The sequence below is a fragment of the Moschus berezovskii genome, chromosome 5, assembly GCF_049115385.1.
Source record: "Moschus berezovskii isolate FMDL1 chromosome 5, NW_MosBer_1.0, whole genome shotgun sequence".
NCBI lineage: Eukaryota > Metazoa > Chordata > Mammalia > Artiodactyla > Moschidae > Moschus > Moschus berezovskii.
In genome coordinates this window covers 19,049,703-19,072,716 of record NC_142464.1, presented here as the reverse complement: position 1 = coordinate 19,072,716, position 23,014 = coordinate 19,049,703, and the positions used below count along the sequence as shown (strand labels likewise).

Sequence of the window (23,014 nt, the reverse complement as noted above, 5' to 3'; positions counted from 1 at the left end):
GTCTCTGTTAATGTATGAAAGGAGAAGTTTAGGTCAGTGTAGTCCAGTTAAACATTGATGTTACAAATTGTGCTCCTATCTTCGGCTACCTTTTATTCATTTACTTAACAGACATTTAATGCTCTTGTGTGTGTTTTACCTCTGAGAAGGTCAGTGAGAGAGATGAAGAATATTACGTAAAAAGACAAGAGCCAATGGTAGTCTCAACTTTATTCAAGATAGAACAAGTAGAAAAAGAGACTAACATAGATATAATTAGGACTTTCAGGAGGAAGTGAATTTTAATAAGAGTTTTGCAAAAGACAATGAACTTGTACTGACAGAGCAATGGCAAGGCATGCTTGGCTGAAAGAGAAACAAAATCTAAGGCTCAGCGGTGGTAGAGTGGGTAATGTATTAACATGGCAGAAACATGCCGGGAAAGACTTCATGCTGGTAAAGCACTGTAAAAGTATTTTATTAAGCATCTAGGAACATCTTTTCCAATCTGGAGTAGTTAATTTTTTCTCTTTTTCAACATGGTTTAGTACTGATTTTCAGATTTCAGCTCAATGAAGGCTCAAGGAGGCTAGAGAGAATTTTTAGGATTTGCTTCCAGTTATTAAGTTGCATAATTCTATATAAAAAAATTGAATATTAAATTTCTTGTTTAAAAAAAGTCAACTAGTTGATTCCAAAGGTGGGGATAAATGGCTGGTGAAACCTTGATTTATATTTTGAATAAAACAGTTCATATATATTCAGGAAGAAGCAGCCGTTGTAAGAGTTTGTAATTCATTGTAAGGCTTTTAATTACCTTCTAGAAAAGACAGGGAAATTTCAAACATATCCTTTTGATAGAGTTTGTAACCACATCGTTAAATATCACAGCTTACCTTATTCTTACAGAACATGGTTCAAGTACATGGAACATTTGATGAAAAACTACCATACTATGCAAATAGTTTATTTAAGGATAATTCAGGCAACATGGAAGGCTTTTGCTTGATATATCTCAGTTACCGATCCAATCATGTAACTGATACTGAAGCTTCATCTTTTTTAATACCTTCATCCAAACCTTTAACATTTAAAGTGTTTACATTATGTTCCTCTTTAACATGAATGAAGAAATCATGTCCACCCCTCCATTGTTCTCCTAATATTGTTGGTTCAGTCAATTAAAAAAAAAAGTATATATATATATTGTGCTGTGCTTAGTCACTCAGTCGTGTCCACTCGTTGTGACCCCAGGGACCACAGTCCTCCAGGCTCCTCTGTTCATGGGGATTCTCCAGGCAAGAATACTGGAGTGGGTTGCCATGCCCTCCTCCAGGGGATTTTCCCAGCCCAGGTATCAAAGCAGGGTCTCCTGCATTGCAGGCGGATTCTTTACCAGCTGAGCTACCAGGGAAGCTCATATATATGTATACTTAAAGCTGATTTGATCCCTGGGTTGGGAAGATCCCTTGGAGGAGGAAATGGGAACCCACTCCAGTATTTTTGCCTGGGAAATCCCATGGACAGAGGAGCCTAGCGGGCTACAGTCCACGGGGTTGTAAATAGGCTGATACAACTGAGCATGCACGCAACACAAGCAAATAGCTGATTCACATTATTGTACAGCAGAAACTAAGACAGCATTATAAAGCAATTATCCTCCAATTAAAAAAGAAGAAAGAAATTAAAGGTTAAACAAAAAACAAAAACAAAAACCATGATTGATTAAAAAAAAAAAAAGCAGCTTGAGGCTCTTATAAAAGTCAACAATCCAAAAGTGTCATTCTCAGATTTAAGTTCATAGAGTTTTGGACAGCAATATAGAGTGATAGACTATTTCAGGAATGCCATTTTTAATGGAAGAAAATGACAAAGTATGTTTAGTTTTAAAAAAAAAAATGACAAATTGAAAGGTGAGCTCTATTTATCAAGTGTCATGTGTTTAATTCATGAGTATCTTCCACTTCCTGTCTTCCCCAAATGATTATTTTTAATTCAGTTGAAAACATTTAAGCATTTACTGTTTAATATGTAACATGGATGGATGATACAAAGATCAAAACTGGACCCTACAAGTGAATAATTTACAAACCTATTTGGAAGAGAGAACATGCATACACAAAACAAATAACAACTGAGGAACGATAGAACTACTGAAATAACTAAACATATAAATTTTAGAGGAAACTCTATGGAGGAATAAAGTTCAACCTATAACACGTGTTAGGCGCTCAGTTGTGTCCTACTCTTTGCGACCCCGTGGACTGTAGCCTGCCAGGCTCCTCTGTCCATGGGACTCTCCAGCAAGAATTCTGGAGTGGGGTTGCCATTTCCTTCTTCATCAACCCATAATAGTCTATAACAAAGTCTTGATTTTTTTTAAAAATCATAATTGGCTTTAAAAAACTACGGTGTATTTGCTGTGCTCACCTCAGTGGGGAACAATTTCTTTCAAAATCTGTAATATGGTTTCAAAGATAGTATGTATTGTGTTGAAAACCATTCTTGAATATCTATTATAAAGCCGAGTAAAACATTTTTAAAATAGTACAAATTAAATTATGTAAAAAATGTTATTTACTCAGTCCGACTCTACAACCCCGTGGACTGTAGCCCACCATGCTCCTCTGTGGAATTCTGCAGGCAAGAATACAGGAGTGGGTTGCCATTCCCTTCTACAAGGGATCTTCCCGACCCAAGCATCCAACCCTGGTCTCCTGCATTGCAGGCAGATTCTTTACTTTCTGAACCGCCAGGGAAGCCCAAAATGAATTATAAGTGAAGCAAAATGTTTGGTCTTCCTGAAATGCTGGTAGATAATGAAAAACTATGGATAACTTATAAAATTTCAAACATCCATATTGGTGTAAAATGAGCTATTTTGATTGATGTTTTTCCAGTGGACTTTAAATCCAGCAAGGATGGTTAATTGTCTTCTGTAAATGATTATGAAAAAAAAAAAATCTATTTAAGCCAAGGGGCTGCTTCTTGGTTTATGCAATTACAAAAGTATTTTTACCTGTTATGTTGGTGAAGTGAGGTTAGCAGCTTTGGTGTTCTGTGTGAGTAGAAAGACTGAGGGGGAAAAATCAAAGGCATTCATTGAGTAATGCAGGAATTCTATGTAGAGACATTTTACACAGCAGGAACTTAAGTCCATGTGTAAAGCAGGCTGCTCGCATGGTGAAAAACAAAACAACACCGCCCCCTCCCCTGCCCCGCCTTGGCCTCCACCCCCCTCACTCCATTGACATGCATAGCTGGCCTGGTAGGTGTAAAAATAGACTGGCAGCGCCTGAATTGGAAATGGTCACTGAAGGCAGCCAGCAGTTGCTGGGGTTTTGAGTTCTCTCTGACACCAGCAAGCCAGCCAGCAGATGGGGAGAACTGGTGAGGGGCGTGCAGGGGAATTGAGCAGAGGAGCCAAGGATCGCCTGGATGAATCGTCCACGTTAGTGTCCCCCTGGGAGTCCTGGACAGAGCATAGAGGGCAAGGACGGGCCTACTGACAGCAGGAAGTCTAGAACTGGGATGGGGAATGCAGCTCTCTGCCCCTCTTGCCATGCGGATAAGAGCGTAAGAGCACAGGGACACTTGCAGGAATTGGACAGAACCCCAGACTACTATGGCTGTAACAGCGAGGACACCAAAGAACTTGGGCCGCAGGTAAGTTCTAAGCTACAGAGCAGAGGAGAGGAGGATGGTGGCATAAGAATCAACATTGGACCTCATTGGTTAAACCTCTAAACTTCCTGGAAGGAAGCTGACAGAATAAAACCAATGTGATCAAACCAGCTGACTGCCTCTGGTTCTGTGGCCTCCTGCTGTTTCCTCTTCGTGATCCGCAAGGTTCATGTTTATACCTTCTGATCTGACTTTAGTGATGAACTGACATTTGGGAGTATACAAGGATTCCATCTCTTTAATTTAAAATTTTCAAAACTGAATATATATTTTATTATGGAGTGACTTGCAGCAGTATTGCACAGATTCACTTACATTCAACCGGTTAATTTATTTTGCCTGTTTATATATTGATAGTTGATTTCTCACTAGGATCACAGATTATTTTTGAAAAGCACATGCTAACTTCAAATCTCAGTTTCAGCCTATAAAGGCATGTTTTCTTCTAATATTTAATTGACCTCAGTGACAAGCCCTTTAAATACTGTTCTGATTATGATAATAATATTTTGTTCTGAGTCCTAGAGAAGTTGAGCCGTCACTTATTTAAGTTGACTTACATGCTTTAATAATTCAGTCATGGTAGTTTCCCTAAACTGGTTACAAAGGCTTATTGTGAATTTTTTTGGTGGCGGAGAGGGCCAGAAATCTTTCTGAAATATTTTGATTTTCATTTTTGCTGGAGGATAAAGTGTATCTTTGATCTGTCAGATGCAGGAATTTGACCTGCATTGCAAGGCATTTATTTCAGAGTGAAGCCACGAAACTAAGATAAGGAGGATTTCCGAATCAGAGAGGCATACTTTGTATTAATACTTTGAAGTGTTTGCCTGATATTTCCAGGAGTGAGGACTTTGAGGAGACTCCCTATTCTCTTTGGCTTTTACTCTGACCTGGGTAATTTCATAATATTGTAGCACTGAAATTCTGTCAGACCACAGTGAAATGGAAAGAGAAACTAAGAATTTATCAATAAAAATAAGGTGCAGGGCCAGCGTTGGCAGTTAGCAGCGAAAAGAAAGTCTGTCAGCACTGTAGTGCAAAGGAAGATGGTGCTTCTGGAATTAGAAAGAAGCCACCCCAGGCAAGAGATGAAGCAGAAAGGTGGGGAGGGAGGTGCTCCCCTGTGGAGGGAAGGTACCTGCCTTTAAAATTGTCTTAAAAATAGCTTGGGTTTGTGACCCGGGTCTGTTGCAGGTTACGGTTTAAGGTTTAAATTTCCCACATCCACCAGGAGTGTCATTCAGAATTTCTGAGTAGCCACTTGGAGTGCAGTTATTGCCTGAAGGGGCTAGAAAGGGTGAACTTTTGGGTAACTGTTCAGTAGCCTCTACAAGCTTGCTTAGTTGCATTATATATTTATATTTTCTAAGCAGTGACTATCTTGTTCAAAAAATAGTTTCTAGGGATTTTTTTCCATTAATTTATCATTTAGGCCATTCTTTAAAATATTAACTAATACTTCCTTCAATATCTTTAAGTTACACAACTCTATTCCGTATTTTCACCTCTTAAAAACCAATAAGGAAAATGTAAAGTATTTTCCAATAAGGAAAATGAAAGTAAATTAAAAGTACTTTAACAGTACAATGTAAAAGCCTATTTTTAAAATGTAGAGAAGAGACAGTATTCTGATGCACTGATAGTTTCTTTTAGGTAAAGAAGAGCAAGTGTTAGAGTTAGTGAGTTAAGAGCAAGAAGAGTTAGCGTGATTTTGAGATTCAAGGGCTAAAATAAATTCATTTAAAACTTCTGAGTTCAGAAAATGATTTAAAAAAGCTTTCCAAGAAGAAATAATCAACAGCAACCTCATTCCCTTGTTAAAAAACCTCATATCTCTTTTAATGCAGATACTAGCCCTAAAAAACTTTGAGTTGATTTTTAAAAAAATAATTGCAATCTAATTTCTGTGAATTAAATAATATACTTCTAACCTGCTGATAGTTAAATAAACTCTTCTGTCAAAGATTTTACAGGCAGGAGCATATGATGATTGCTGTGATATGGAAAGAAATGGCAGAAGTGGAAATGCACCTGTTGTCTACCTTATGAAGTGATATTCTACTCAGGATTTTATCACTTTAATCATGGGCAAAAAGATTAATTCTTAACACCAATAATAGCAAGCAAAATATGTGGTTCTCTCTAGCTTAAGTTCCCCAAATTTAAGTAATCTACCATCTTTCTTTACTTTTAAATGGGTACTGTAAGACTGAAGTCACTCACTCCTTAGATCACCTAGATAACTACATATCTTAATTAGTCTCTCTCTTTTTTTTATCATTCAGGCTTATCACAATTGATGATTCAATTAGGAAATTCAAGTCTTATTAACATATTTTTATAATATTCTTTTTTTTTAAGGCAAAAACAGAAATAGAGGTCCTTAGCACTTTTTTTCTTCTGAAAATTAACTTATACATGTTTTATAGAGTTTTTTGTGTTTGGGGAACAAAAATTTCAAATAACTAAATTTCACAACTTTATTCATAATCAGAACTAAACTCATGGGGAAAATATAAATTTAAGATTCTAAAATTGCTGGGCTTTGTGTAAATTAATACTTCATTCTTTTAAGTTTTTTTTTAGAATTTTGAATATTCTGACGTTTGTTTGTATAGATAAGTACAGCAATGAGGAATAAATATGTTACTAGGAATTGTGTTGGAAGTAAACAAGCAAAAAGAATTTCTTCTTGTGTGTGTATATTTGAAATTTCACTTATAGACTTATCCATATAAAATTTTTTTAATTGGAAGAAAATTGCTTTACAGTGTTGTGTTGTTCATTTTTTATAAGATAAAAAAATCAGACCAGAATAATTTCCAAGTTTGTTACATAGTTAAGCCCAGAAGTTATACCAAAAAAGTAGAACATGAAACTAAATATTGTGGCAATATAATAATTTCCTAAGCTTTAAAGCAACTTTAAAAGATTATAGCAAAAAAGATGAACAGTTCATACACCACAGCATTTCAAAATTCTACAGCTGAAAAAAAATAGGTTATTATATAACTTATGTACAAATTAATACTTAAATTTCGGAGCCAAATTCAACAAGCCCCTTCTCTAAAGGGTCAGAGAGTGGATTTTATAGACGTTGTGGGCACGTAGTATCTGTTGCTGCTTCTCAGCTGTGTTAGGTTGTAGAGAAAAAGCAGTTGTAGAGTGTAGGAGACAAATAGCTGGCTGTATTAAAATAATTGCTAAATTTTTAAATTAAATTTTCGTTTGCTGGTTTTTTCAGCCACTAAATATTAATTTTAGTTACTTTTTGCATTTTGTAATACTATTCTTTAAAAAATAATAAAATATCATTCTATTTGTAAACAAAGAATATAGTGATATTCAGTCTCAGAAGAATGCTTTGAGACTGGTAGACATTCCTGGATATGCTGTAAACTTTTTCTAAATATTTGGAATGCAATCTGGAAATACATTTCAAACTAGTTACAGTGTCTCTTTTCATTTTGCTAGTGCAGTGAGGACTCTAGTAGCAAGGAGGTATTTGCATGGAGAAAAAGAGTAGGCAAACCTTCTGGGCAGACTCCTACCCCCAGCTACGCTGGATTCCAACCCCTCTATTGTGAGTATTCCCAAGCCTACCCCTCCCTTAATGCAAACTTTAAGGGCGCCAGAGAACTCTACCCTCAGAGACCTTATTCCAAATCCACTGAGAAAAAAATGTCTGGAGATGTGAGACTCCTGAGGATATGTTAGGGTTTTCCTCTGAAATGTGGTTGTCTCTTACATTGGCCCGTAAAGGACTCCACAATCTGCTGTTATCACAGTCAGCCCGACAGTTCCAGAAAGAGGCAGCATGTGGGGCAGGAGAGAGTCAAGAACAAAATTCAAATTCTTATTCAGAGTAAGTTCCAGTAATAGTTCTAAATGTTTCTATTGATCACAGAAGGCATCATTTCTCAGATACCTTTTCCTTTTCATTTATGCAGATGACTGGTATGTTTATTCTAGGTTCACTTATTAAAGAAGTTCTAAGAGATGCCTCACAGAATCTGTCCTGGATCCTTAGGGGAGCTTTATCACGGACATGTTTGCAAAGCCATGCAGGGGCTAAGGTGGCTTCCATAGAGACAGCTTCCCATGCTTTGGTAAAGTGCAGTCTAGAGCAGCATCAGGAATGTATCTTTATTTCTTGTTCCTGGCTTGTTTTTGTCATGGCATCATTTATAGATTTACATTTTGGTCTGTGTGTTCTGTATATTTTTCTTGCATTAAGATCATGTACTTTTCATTGTAGTTTCTTTACTATTTCAGATTAATTTGTCTTGTCCCAAGAGCAAAACCATAAATGTGACGCTTCATTGCAAATGTTACTTAGATTATCTGTCCTGATTTTTTATGATATCCTTGTTTTATCAGTTTTTTTCTCAGACATTTTTATTTTCTTGTTTCATTTATTTCCCCAGTTATAGCAAAGAATTTTATCTTCTTTATTTCAGGCTTTTTGTTACTGTATAAATTTTCTGTGACTTTAGTCCATGATCAATGAACTCTGGTGTTATTGTGGAAACCAGTACTTTTCTTCTGTGCAGAATCAAAAGGTAGTAAGTCAGTCAGAAAATATTTATTGAGCTAGGTATTGATCTGAATGCTGGCGATATGTTGATGAGACAGAGTAAGGGGAGACAGACATGCTTAGGGAGGTTGGGGGCCCCTGCTGCCCCGCTGAGGTAGGAGTGTGTTGGGTTAATTTAAGGGGCAGAAAGACAGCGTGGCTGCAACATTGTGAACAGAAAGGGGCTGGCAACAAGGTTTGAGAGGCGGACACAAGCCTACCTTGGCAGACGTTTAGCTTTCTTTCTGATTGTAGTGGGTCTTGGTAAAGGACTTTGGATTTCATTCAAAGTACAGTGGGAAATTTCTGAAAGGTTTAAGGGAAATAGTAGAACCTTTTTCATGCTTCAGAAGGTCACTCTGTCCCCCCTCCCACTCCTACTCCCTCCCTATGTCTCTGCGTCTGCCTCTCTCTTTGTCTGTCTTTGATTGGTGGAGAACGGATTGTCCGTTCTATCAAGGGAGGAAGAAGGGGGGCTGATTTAAGCTGCCCAGAAACCCCTGAGGTGAGCAGTGTTGTTGTTTAGTTGCTAAGTCATACCCAACTCTTTTGCAAGCCCATAGACTGTAGCCTGCTAGGCGGATGATGATATAGGATTAAATTAGGGTGTTATCAGTGGCAGTGCAAAGTGATCAGTTTCTCAGAGTATTTTTGGTTTTTGTCAAAGGTTGTATTGGCTTATAAAAGAAAGATAAGGAGTTATTGGTTTAAACTACTGGGTACCAGATGGTGCTGTTTGCTAAGATGGAGTGGCGGGTGTAAGAGTGTGAATGAATGTGGTATGTAGGAGAGAGAAAGAGAATTCCTTATCCATGAAGTACACAGAATGTCAGGAGAGTTAGACTTTTCAGGTTTGAGTTCTAAGAAGACAGAAACAGGAGACTTTGATATTGTGAACGTTACCTTCTGAAGTCTTTATAACTTCTATGAGAAAAGGTTCTTCATATAGTTTTGCTATTAACCCTAAAAAAATCTGCAAGTACAATGAAAATCTTTCTGGTAAAGCATTTTTAAAAGTATAAAATGATACAGAGCATGGTCATGTAACTTTTGGATGATTTATTAAAGGTAAATATTGAAAGAAGAAAGATATGGCTTCTGTCCTCTAGGAATTTTCAATCTAGTTTTAGAAGCAGGACTTATTCATATGTAATCAGTGAACTCTCAGTCGGAGAGTGGGTGGCTGCGTGGGTGGTGAAATGAGTACCTCAAAGATGCCAAGGAAGGAGAGGAACAGTACAGACCACAGTGTTTGGGGGATGACCACAGACAGGGTTGAGATTCAGCCAGTATGGAGCATAACAGCTGTACCAGTTGTTTACAATTTGAAACGTTTTCATGCAGACTAACTAAATAGCTGCTTCTGTGAGCTCACCAACCTGTTCCTTCTATAATGGCTACCTAAAGCCCACCCCCAGGATTCTTCAGTTTACTTCCAACCCTAAAATGAGCAAACAAAGGATTAATGTGTGGACCAGCTAGGGGCCTTCAGGACCACTTTCCTCCAATGCTACAGCCAGCATCCACTGTGATTGTTTGATGTGTGAACTGTATCAGTTGTTAAATATTCTGAATATCCAGTCTGTTAATGGATATGTTGTAGCCTGTAGTAGATCTGTTTATTTTTAAATGTTTTTACTACAGTATCAGTTCAGTTCAGTTCAGTCGCTCAGTCGTGTCCGACTCTTTGCGACCCCATAATTCACAGCACGCCAGGCCTCCCTGTCCATCACCAACTCCCGGAGTACACTCAAACTTATGTCCATCGAGTCGGTGATCTCATCCAGCCTTGGTATATAATATTAGATAAGTTTCAGGTGTACAGCCTAGTGATTCACAATTTTCAAAGGTTATACTCCATTTATGAATATTATAAGATATTGGCTGTATTCCCTAAACTATACAATCTATCCTTGCAGCTTATTTATTTTATATATAGTTTGTATGTCTTAAACCCCTAGCCCTGACTTGCTTCCCCACGCCCTGCAACTGGTGTTGACCAGTTTGTTCTCTACATCTGTGAGTCTATTTCTGTTTTGTTTTATTCACTAGTTTGTTATATTTTTTAGATTTCACATGTAAGTGATATCATACATTACTTGTCTTTCTCATTTCACTTAGCACATGGACTTTAGGTCCATCCATTTTGTAAATGGCAAGTTTTCATTATTTTTTATGACTAGGTAGTACTCCATCGTATACATTGTTTAGATATGCTGCTGCTGCTGCTGCTAAGTCACTTCAGTCGTGTCCGACTCTATGTGACCCCATAGACGAAAGCCTACCAGGCTCCCCCATCCCTGGGATTCTCCAGGCAAGAACACTGGAGTGGGTTGCCATTTCCTTCTCCAATAGATATGCTAGCCTGCAGTAGATCTTGGAAGCAGAGTACAATCTTGGTTCCTGTTGGAAAGAAGGCACATTTCCTAAGCATGTTTTTAACATCTATTAAGTGCCAGGCACTGGGCCTACCAAGATGAATAAGACTTGCAAGCTTGACTTGAAGGAGTGTGATCCAAGGATGGACAGAGCAGGAGTCTCAGTACTGTGTTACAGTGCCGTGAGAAAGCACAGGGTGTGTGGAATGCCTTAGAATGACAACTGAGTCAGAGGGTTACAGAAAAGTCAAATGTTGAAGCGTTATGAGCAGATCACAAACTCCGTCTTGGAGTCAGTTGTAATATTAGAATGATAGAGAAGCAGTGTATGAGTGCCCCTGGAGGTAACACCTCATTTTTATTGGACATAGGTGGAATCTGTGAAATGTGGTTAGTATTCTTGACATCAGGCTATCAAGAGCTTCCTAAGCCAAGCTTCAGAATTTGGCCTCTGTTCTACTGAAAGACCCCTAACAGAGGCTTTTTTAGGAGAACCAGTTGGATTGTGGTTTGCATATCAGAAACTTCACTCTGTTCTCAGTGCCTAACAAGCACCTAGCACCTAACAGGTGCTCAATAAATGGTTTTGGAAAAATATGAATTAATTAATAGGTAAGAAGTCACCCAAGGTAGCAAATCTAGGTGACCCACAAGCCCCTAGATGAAACCAGAGTCTGTGAAGATTGAAAAAGTGATAAAGATACAAAAAGCATTTCTAAAAATATTTAAAGAACCTGGAAAAACTAAGAATTGAAATTAAGAAGTTTTCATTATAACCTTCTGCTCAAAAAAAAAAATGTACTCTACTGCAAGTCCACACACATTACTGCTGTGAAATATTAATTGTATAAAAAATATTTACTATAATAATTTCTTGAACTATTATGCATTCTCCATATAAAATTGTACAGAAATGGAATAGATGCCTTCAGTGAAAGATTACACTGTGATAAGAGGAATTATTTTCATAATATAAAAATAGATGTGAGAGTTGGACTATGAAGAAAGCTGATCGCCGAAGAATTGATGCTTTTGAACTGTGGTGCTGGAGAAGACTCTTGAGAGCCCCTTGGACTGCAAGGAGATCCAACCAGTCCATCCTAAAGGAAATCAGTCCTGGGTGTTCATTGGAAGGACTGATGCTAAAGCTGAAACTGCAATACTTTGGCCACCTCATGCGACGAGTTGACTCACTGGAAAAGACTCTGATGCTGGGAAAGGTTGGGGGCGGGAGGAGAAGGGGACGACCGAGAATGAGATGGCTGGATGGCATCACCGACTCGATGGACATGAGTTTGGGTGAACTCCAGGAGTTGGTGATGGACAGGGAGGCCTGGCGTGCTGTGATTCATGGGGTCGCAGAGAGTCAGACACGAGTGAGTGACTGAACTGAACTGAGTACTATTTCTGTTATATTTTTCTTACAGTGATGTTCATCCAAACCAAATTTGAATGACGTAATAATTTTAAAATCTTCTGTCTGCTATACTTAATAAGATTGGTCCTACTGGATATACAGTAACCTTTCTGAGGTCACATATATGGTGGAGCTGAGAAGACTGTTGAGGGAGAGCTGTCTCTTCAGCTGTGTTTTTTTCTTCCCACATAGGCATCTGTTGTTTCTTGCCCACTTTCAGTTGCTGTTTTCGATTGAATGCCCTTTTAATGGGTGAAACTTAAAATTTATTTAACATAAGAAATAGCTACTGGCTTTCTGGTTTCTTAATTTTCATTTTAAGGTTTCTCTAGGAAATTTGGGGCATATAATATTACATTTTTATTGCCAAAATTTTAATAGTTGGACTTTTCAAACCTTACATTCGTGTCATATTTATTTGAGCTTATGTGATTATAGTAAAACTTCCCTTAATATTTGCTTATATGAGGTAAAATGTTACAATGATCGTCAGAATCATAATAATTTCAGTGGTGTCTTTGAGCTAATGAATTCTATCTAAAAGCTATGTGAAAGCCAGGTGTTAATAGAGATTGTGAGCTGAAACAGTGTTTTTGATGAATTATAAATGTTGCTGACATATTGTTTATTTTAAAAGTTGGATTTTTCTACTCTTTACCTACCTCAGTTATCAATGAGCTTCAAAGGGGGCTTTGAAATATAATCTTATGTTTTACCTGATACCATAGCAATTTCTATATCTAGTATAACAACTCTATTAAATAAACGTATCGTGTAGTTAAAATTAAATCTCTAAGACTAATTATTTGCCTAGTGAGGAATTCTTACTTTATCATGGGAAGGCAGAAATAATACATTAAAACTAGAGTTGAAGTCTCTTTAGATTTGCTACTTTAGAATCATATCTTTCTAGACTGTCAGCCTTCCGAGGGAAATAAATTAGAAAGCATATGTCAATACTGAGACATCTAGTAAAACAGAAGTAAATAGGAAAAATGTGGTTCTTTTTCTTTTTGAAGACCACTGGTTGTCACATATAATTTTTTCTTTAGATTTACAAAAGAAAAGGCTCATTTTTCAGAAGTGAAACTCTTTCAACAGTTCTGTTAGTAAGGTGTATGTTTCATAAAATTGTCCATATATCTATAGTATATAATTATTTCTTTAGAAATGGCTTATCATTCAGCTTCTTATGCATTCTTACCTCATACATTTTGACTGCCTAAATGATTGTGGATGACATAAAGGATAAAGTGTATTTGGGTTGTGTAATAAATACATAGAATGAAAGGTCTAGTTAATCCCTTATGTCATCACCTCTCAAAGTGTGTTCCTTGAACTGCTCTCATCAGAAGAATCACCTGCAGTGTTTTAAACTGATGTAGATTGCTGAGCTCCACTCCAGGCCTTCAGAATTAGAATCTCTGAGGTGGAAGCCAAGAATATTTATTTAACAGGATTAAGCATGATCTCTAAGTAACCCTTAAGTGCATTAATGTATGATAACTACTGCTTTATATTCTAAGTGTTTGACTTTACTGAAGAGGTGGGGCTGAATATGTAACAACTGCACATAAGGGCGTAAGAGTATAAAAACCCTTCACGTTATATTAAGTTTCTTCTATTTCAAGTTAATTCAACAATTGCCAAATTCCATTTCCTGACAAAGACACCAGGATCACATAGGACTTGGGAACTAAGGCTACTCTGCCAGTGAATGGGGCTTCCTATAGTCCCGTGCATTATCTTAAAAGTAAAAAAAAAACCACAAAAAAAACCCCCAAAAAACCCCACAACTCTTAAGTTTAAACTCTACTTCCAAAAAGTAATCATCGCTATATACCTATATAGAGTCCTTTCATTGCTTAAGTTTATAAACTTCCATCAGAAACCTAGACACTGAGGTACTGTAAAATGTTATGAAAATGTGCCCCCAATTTTTTGTAGAAGTCAAGATTTCATTCCATGTTGAGCTAGAACAGTAGGATTGTTCTGAATGATTTGCTCCTTCCTTGGAATTGAAGTTGGGTATAATTTCCTGGCTCAATTCCACACTTGTGACTTAAACATCATGCTGCATGTGAGGGATGATTGGGTTCTTCTGGTCTTATTAAAATTTCTTAGTAAAATAAACTAACTAATGTGCGGTGTTCAATATTCACTCTGTTTATTTTCAGTTTTAAAAAGTATATGTGCATTTCTGAAAGACCTGTAAAATTAAGTATTAAATCAGTTTTTTTTCCAAGAAAGTAAATAGTGCACTCCATTGTCTACATACTGTTTTCTTTCTTTTGTGATATAGTATTAATATATAAATACACATTAAAGAGTCTGTCTTTTCTTTGGTATTGGTTTGTGTAAACTCACTAGTGAATTCTTTGAAGAATTAAACAGTAATCCAGATGGACAGGTCAACTTCCATTTCCATTTAAAGTGTGACCCATGCAGTTCTAGCCATGTGTCAGACCCTAACCAAGAGATCACCAGCCAAGTTATTGATACTGGGATGCCTTCTGCTCTACTGCTAACCGCTTGATTTGACATTGGGATTAGATCTAGTCTTCTTATAATAAACAGTTGACTTAGATGTGGAAAACAGCAGGAGAATAAAAAATAAATAAAAGGATGTAGAAATGTCAATGCATCTATCATTTATTGAGCTCCTGTTGTTTGCTGGGTTATATAATGGTGGTGTTGGAGAAGACTCTTGAGAGTCCCTTGTAGTGCAAGGAGATCCAACCAGTCCATTCTAAAGGAGATCAATCCTGGGTGTTCATTGGAAGGACTGATGCTAAAACTGAAACTCCAATACTTTGGCCACCTCATGCGATGAGTTGACTCACTGGAAAAGACTCTGATGCTGGGAAAGGTGGGGGCAGGAGGAGAAGGGGACGACAGAGAATGAGATGGTTGGATGGCATCACTGACTCTGTGGACATGAGTTTTGAGTGAACTCCGGGAGTTGGTGATGGACAGGGAGGCCTGGTGTGCTGTGATTCATGGGGTCGCGGAGAGTCAGACATGACTGAGCTACTGAACTGAACTGAACTGAACATACCATTTATAGATACATCTTTCATTTACTCCTAATGATAGCTCTGTTAATCAAGTATTAAAATGTTCTTTTATTGAGTGTCTGCTATCCCAATGTACCCTTCTTAGGGATTTTACTTGTATTTCCTAAATTAGTCCATATAGTCCTGTATATTTTATGAACAAGTAAACTGAGGCTTTTTTGAGTTCAGTACTTTGCTCAAGGTCATATAACTCATGGTAAGTGGTAGAACTAGTTGGAAAAGGTAGTTCTTCACATTTCTTCTTCTTTTGTTCTCTTGTGATTTGATGGTTATCTTTAGTGCTATGTTGGATTCCTTTTTATTTTCTGTGTGTGTATCTATAACAGATTTTTGGTTTGTGGCTGCCATGAGGTTTTATTTATAACAGTTTATATATATATATATTTGTGATTGATTTCTTAATTTTAAATGCATTAAAAACCCTACATTTGTACTGTCCTTGAAAAGATAGTTCTAAGCTCATTGTATTGGACTTTTTGAAGAAAGCAAATTGTACAAAGGAAACATTAAAGAAAATTAATAGTGGGTTCAGTGATTTTCAACAATTGAAAAAATTGCCCACTTGGGAAATTTCAAGTAAGATCATTACTTATACTACATACCCAAACAAATTTCAGATGATTAAAAGTTAAATGGAAACAAAAATTTTTTTTTAAAGCTAGAAGAGAATGAAAGGAACTATTTCATTGATTTTAGGGTTGCAAGGCATAAAAGCAATGGAATAAAAATCTAGAAGTAGAAGTTTATACTTTTATATTTAAAACTTCCATTAAAGAGAAAATAGAAAACTTAGAAAAATTTGCAACAAATATGGCAAAATATTATCTTGTCTGTATGAAGTTTTTAAAAATAATTAAAAAAAAAGACATTTGAAACTCTAAAAGGACAAAAATGTGGGCAAGTCAAAGAAGACAAAAATTTCAATAGGCATTAAATATATGACTGAGTTTTTAAACTCTTCCAAAAAAAAATCAAGACCAGAATGATAGACATATTAATTGAGTGAAGCAGATTTGAGCATGTTACTGAGTTGAGAAAGGCTCTTCCACAAACAGTTTTGGTAACATCTGCTTCAGGCTCTCTCAAGGATAGTTTTGCAATATTAAAATATGTATCAACAATCTGCATACATTGACAGCACTATTCCATACTTAGGAATTTAAACAGTAGACATAATCAAGGACAGATGTATATAACTTTTTGTCATAGCAAGCATTCTTTCTCTATGTGGGATCTTAGTTCCCTGATCAGGGATCAAACCTGTGCCCCCTGCATTGAGAGCACAGAGTCTCAACTACTGGACTGCCAGGGGAATCCCTATTATAGCATTCTTGACAACAATGAAAACAAAGGCACGATTTTACAAATAATTAGGGAAAGCTAAAGAAAAGTATCTGACTATAAACTACTATATCAGATTTTGAACTTCCCTTACAATTTTTGAATAGTGTAGCCATTATTAATTTGGTAATGTTAGTTTTTATTTTTATTTATTTATTTAAAAATCTTGGGTTTACAGGCTTTTGAAAATAGACCATTTGTTCAACAGATTTGCTTGAACAGCTCGTGTACATCAAGTAATGTTAGTTTTTAAAAGTAGAAGACAAGGTATTATTATCCCAACTTTGTAAAAATATTAGTTATATGCATAGATACAGTGTACATGAGAAACCTTCTAAAAGAAAGTGCATCGAAATAAGCAGTGTTCCGTTTGAGTAGTGGAACGAGAGCTGCTGGCTGTTTTTCTTTAATGTGTGTTTTATTTTTTGATTTATTTTTTGGTTGTGTTGCGAAGTTTATGGTATCTTAATTACCTGACCAGGGATAAGTGCCGAGTCTTAACCTCTGGACTGCCAGGGAGTTCCCTTTAACTCATTTTTAAAATTTTCTATGAGAATATGTATATACTTTTATAGTGATTCCCCCAGGTTTTTTTGTTTTTTTTTAAGAGAAGGGAGATTTTAAAAACAAAAAAGGATTTATTTATTTATTTTTTATTGGAGGCTAATTATTTTACAATATTATATTGGTTGGTTTTGCCATACAATGACATGAATCCGCCCTGGGTGTACATGAGTTCCCCTTCCTGAACCCCCCTCCCACCTCCCTCCTCCCCTTATCCTCCCTCTGGGTCATCCCCGCACACCAGCCCATTTAGAGAGTTATATGTGCATGCTAAGTCACTTCAGTCTTGTCTGACTGTGTACAACCCTATGGGCTGCAGCCCTCCAGGCTCCTCACGCCATAGGATTCTCTAGACAAGAATACTGGAGCAGGTTGCCATGCCCTCCTCCAGGGGATCTTCCCAGCCCAGAGGGATCAAACCCATTTCTTAGGTCTCCTGCATTGGCAGGAGGGTTCTTTACCACTAGCGCCCCCAGGGAAGCCCAGAAAGTTATATAGTTTTAGACAAACTCTCTGATGGAATATGCTTTTCTGTATCCTTTAGGTTGCATAATAAATTATTGTTTATTTACTACTCTGCATTTAACTTTTCAATTAATTTTGAGGAGAGGAGTTTTATAGGTACATTTTACTAAATTTTCACTGGGAAAACAAGATTTACTATTATAAGTTTGCACAGGTGTAATCAACATTTAAATAGCAGGTATGGTGATTAATTAAGAACAGCTGAGAGAGGTTTCATCCACTTTGGAAGCAGTCCAGGTTTAAATCCCATTCAGGAAAATATGTCAGTACAAGCTCGTAAAAATCTGCATGCTGCTTTGAAAACAGAGGAACAAATGTTGTCTTTGAAACCTACTGTGCTCTGGAGCTTGAAACTTTTTCCCTGTGCATCGTAGTGATAACAAGGGTGATGGAGACATTGCTCTGGATTCACTTGTTGAATGTAATATGCAATAATATTTTGAAGTACGGTGATTGAGTCCCCGAGAGTCACAACTCTTGAGTTAGCAACATTAAAGAAAAGAAATCTTGGTATTCCAGTGGTGTCAGTGCCATATGCTCAAACTTCAGGCCCTGCCCCTGGCACAGGAGAGGGAGTTGGGTGTCAAGGGCAATCAGAACGTGACCACTGGGGCCACCAATATGACTGCAGTAATTTGCCCCAGAATAGGAAGCAGCAGACACTTCTTCAAGGCATTCAATAGTGGAAAAATATATGGCACCTTTGGGCAGAGCCAGGGAGCTGGTATCATATGGTGATATGATCATGGCCTCTGGAGTAAGAATGACTGGGTACCAATTACCAAATATCCATGGACAAGTGCTGTAATCTAACTAAACTTCAGTTTCTGCAATTGTGTGTTTTATTAAATGAGAACCTAAATATTTTGGCATATAGTGGGACTAGCCTACAGTTAATATTGTAAAGACAAAAAGTACAAACTATTATTCATTCCTTCAGGGAGTTGAATAGCCAGAGTGTAACCACACAAAGCAAACTGCACGTCACACAGTCTCATGATAGAACGATTTAAAAAAGAAGCAAATCTAGGTGGCATGTGGAATTCTTTTCTTGTTTTGTTTCTTTTTGGCCGCACCATGTATCATGTGGAATTTTATGACCAGGGATTGAACTTGCACGCCCTGCAGTGGAAGTGCAGAGTCTTAACTACTGGATCGCCAAGGAAATACCATAGAATTCTAACATGGTATATGTCAGTTCATATTCTACAAGAATTTTTTTTTTTTATTTAGGAATAAATCACTAAGGCTACATCAGTTCAGTTCAGTCGCTCAGTCGTGTCCGACTCTTTGCGACCCCATGAATCACAGCACGCCAGGCCTCCCTGTCCATCGCCAACTCCCGGAGTTCACTCAAACTCACGTCCATAGAGTCGGTGATGCCATCCAGCACAAATCTTGTAAAAATGGTGAAAAATTGACTTGTTCAATGTGCCTTTGACAATTATCTTTGATCAGAACATAGTGAACAAAACTGTGGTGACCCTAATCAAAACACGTGTAATTAATTCTCTTAAATTAATTATCTTAAAGCCAGGATAGAAAGGCTTTAGGTCAGGCTAAATCTTTGTAATGATTACTTTACATAATTCATGTTAAATTAATAGTTAAATCTATGAAAAGATATCATTAGTAGAGGGAACTGAACTGCTAAAATATGCCACACTTCTTACATATGGGAAAGTGTTAGTTGCTCTGTTGTGTCTGACTTTTTGTGATTCCCTGGGCTGTAGCCCCCAAGGCTCCTCTGTCCAATGAACTCCAGGCAACAATACTGGAGTGGATAGCCATTGCCTTTTCCAGGGCATATTCCTGACTCAGGTCTCCTGCATTGCAAATAGATTCTTTACTGTCTGAGCACTGGGAAAGCCCAATAGGAAAAGGAAACCAAATAGAAGTGGAGCTTCTCCAACTGTAAAGGACTGTACCTTATTGGGATGCCACAGGATTTTAATATATACCCAAATTCTCATCAAGCTTCATTTTATGTGCTGGGTTCCCATATTGAACATTGCTAATCAGAAGTGGCACAATCTAAACATCTTTTGTTTTTTATTTGATTGAGGTATAGTCGATGTACAATATTATATAAATTATAATAAGTCACAATTTTTAAAGGTTGCACTCCGTTTATAAATAAATGTGTGAAATGTTGGCTCTATTCCCTATGCTGTAAATTATATGTCCTTCTGGCTTATTTTGTGCATAATGGCTTGCATTTCTCACTCCTCTGCTCCTGTGCCCCTCTGCTCCTTTAATGCTCCTCCTTCCCTCTCCCCATTGGGAACCACTAGTTTGTTCTCTGTATCTGTGAGTTTGCTTCTTTTCTGTTACATTCACTAGTTTGTTGTATTTTTGGATTCCACATGTAAGTGATATCATACGGTATTTGTCTTTCTCTATCTGACTTATTCACTGAGCATAATAACACCCAAGTCCATCCATATTGCTGCAAATGGCAAAATTTCATTTTTTATGGCTGAATATTATTACATAGTGTGTGTATCTCTCTATATATGTATATCTCACGGCTTCTTTGTCCATTCATATGTTGATGGTCATTTAGGTTGCTTCCTTATCTTGGCAATTGTAAATAATGCTGTTATGAACATCAGGGTGCAGGTATCTTTTTGAATTAGTATTTTTGGTTTGTTTCAGGTGTATACGCAGGATGGAATTGCTGAGTCACATAGTGGTTCTGTTTGTAGTTTTTTGAGAAACCTCTGTACAGTTTTCCACCATGGCTGCACGAATTTACAGTCTAACTGACAGTGTGCAAAGGTTCTTTCTCCACATGTTTACCGTTTGTTATTTGCTGTCTTTTTGATGATAGCCATTCTGACAGGCGTGAGGTGATATTTTATTGTGGTTTTGATTTGCATTTCCCTGATGGTTAGTGAGGTTAAGCATCTTTACATGTGCCTGTTAGCCATCTGCATTTCTTTTTTGGAAAAATGTCTGTTCAGCTCTTTTCCCCTTTTTATAAAAAATTGAATTGTTTGGTTTTTTGATGTTGAGTTGTGTGAGCTCTTTATATATTCTGAATATTAACCCCTTATCCACCATATCGTTTACAAATATTTTCTCCCACTCAGTAGGTTGTCTTTTTCACTCTCCACACAAATTCTTACACACACCACACATACACATGTGCACGTATATGTTAGTTTAATTTTATTTATCTTGTTACAGATAGATATTCATATAAGAATGTGGAGGTAGAATAAATATATAGTTTCTTTATGAGTGAAGTGAGGTGTATTTTATGTGTATAGTAATTCTAAAAGAAAATAGACTTTCTCGTTGGTATCTTGGTCAAAATAATTTAAACATGCCAATCATCTCTTTTATTTAGAAGTTAGTCCTATTGTAACTACTGGGGATAGTGCAATGTATTACTATGTGTTGTTATACATTATAATCCCTTCTTCTTTGGATAATTTTTGCAATAATGGAAGCTTATGTTACTGCTTTATGTAAAGTTTCCCCCTCCAGAAAAGAACAATTTTATAATATAAAACAATAACAATTTTAACAATTTTATTTAAAATTGTTTAACAATTTGAGCAATAGTAACAGTTTTATAATAATAAAATTATAGTTTATTATTTCTGAGAAACAGGATACTAATAGTTCTATGTAGTCAGTATCAGTAAAATACCATTTCTTTCTGTGTTTAATTTCTTTACTAATGTCATAGTTGGCAGTTATCTGTTAAACTAATTAAGCTCAGAGAATGTTGAGTCCATGGCCTACCTAACCAATTCCACTGTTAAGTATAACAGTTTTCCCATCATTTCAGCTGTAAGATAATAATGATACAGATGGAGGGTGTGCATGTGTGCTAAGTAGCTTTAGTCGTGTCTGACTCTTTGCGACCCTATGGACAGTAGCCCGCTGGGCTCCTCTGTCCATGGGATTCTCCAGGCAGGAATAGTGGAGTGGGTTGCCATATCCTTCTCCAGGGGATCTTCCCAACCCAGGGATTGAACTTGCATCTTCTGAATTTCAGGCAGCTTCTTTACTGCTGAGTCACAGGGGAAGTCTCATAGTTGGAGGGCATCCTGATCCCATTACTCTATATTCACATACCCTTAGGCAGAGTTAGGCAGGATTTGGTTTTATTGTGGTTATCTAGGGGGACGACAGAGAATGAGATGGCTGGATGGCATCACCGACTTGATGGACATGAGTTTGAGTGAACTCCGGGAGTTGGTGATGGACAGGGAGGCCTGGCGTGCTGTGATACATGGGGTTGCAAAGAGTTGGACACGACTGAGCGACTGAACTGAACTGAATAGAATTATAAAGGTGAATTAACATAACCGGTATAAACGTTGCTAATCAGGATTTTATTTTTTAATTGGAGGAAAACTGCTTTATAATGTTGTGTTGGTTTCCGCCGTACGACGAGAATCAGTCATAATTACATATATATCCTCTCCTTTAGCCTCCCTCCCCTGCCCCACCCCATCCCTTTAGGCTTTCACAGAGTGCCAGGCTGTCATAGTGTGTGTTATATGGCGGTTTCCCACCAGCTATCCATTTTACACATGCTAGTGTAGGCAGGTCGATTTTAAACCAAGTTTTAAAATTTATTAACTCTGAAAATGTACTTGATTCACCAAACTTTTCATTAGTTTAATTCATAGTGGCTAGTGCTGCTTTGTGTGTCTATTTGGCCAGTTTCACTTTGTTGAACTTCTTCCTTTATCTTATCTTATTTCCACAAAGGTTTATTGATCTACTCTCTGTTAAACCCTGTGCTGGGCAGTGGAGACACCCAAGATGAATAAGGCATGGCCTAATCTATCCTGGAGGGTCAGGCTAGTTGGGGAGATAGATATGTCAGCATATATTTGGGGATCCTGCTATAGCCATCCACAACATTCAGTGCAGTGTTGTTTTTATAACTAGAAGTCAACAAGCGTTTATGAATGACTGAATGATTCTCAGGGTGTTATGGGACCCCAGAGTAATGGAACTTGGTTAGACTTGAGGGGAGAAGGGTGGGTTGGGAGGGTGTTGTGAAGAAGTTTTCCCAAGCCTCTGGAAATAGACCCATGGGATCCACTTAATACAAATTATTGTAGAAAACTGAAGGCAGGAGGAGAAGGGGATGACAGGATGAGGTAGTTGGATGGCATCACTGACTCGGTGGACATGAGTTTGAATAAACTCCAGAAGTTGGTGATGGACAGGGAGGCCTGGCGTGCTGCAGTCCATGGGGTCGCAAAGAGTCAGACACGACTGAGCAACTGAACTGAACTGTAGAAGTCAAATAATAAAAAACAACTAATAGAGAATTCTCCATTTCTCATTAAACCTGGCTTAAGCTCAGTTTTTTAAAAATGGTCTTGAGCATCTGAACCAAATCTTAGTTTCATGAAATGAATTAACCCTACTTTTGTTTTTGGTTATGTTTAAATTAGGAGATCCCTTACTTTTCAAAATTCTCTTTGGAGTTGAT

General features: G+C 37.3%; 1 protein-coding gene across 11 annotated transcripts in view; it reads left to right on the top strand.

Annotated features, from left to right (window-relative positions):
• Positions 1 to 3,259: 3,259 nt before the first annotated feature.
• ANK2 (ankyrin 2) overlaps positions 3,260 to 23,014 on the top strand; it is a 268,452-nt gene continuing 248,697 nt past the window's right edge. For 5 of the 11 annotated variants that reach the window (XM_088836159.1, XM_088836156.1, XM_088836162.1 and 2 more), the window contains exon 1: positions 3,265 to 3,645. In XM_088836159.1, the coding sequence (XP_088692285.1) occupies positions 3,511 to 3,645 (135 nt within the window). In that variant the 5' untranslated portion in view covers positions 3,265 to 3,510. Of the gene's footprint in view, positions 3,646 to 23,014 lie in introns of all 11 variants that reach the window. The other 6 variants (XM_088836164.1, XM_088836165.1, XM_055433969.2 and 3 more) reach the window with 2 other exon arrangements.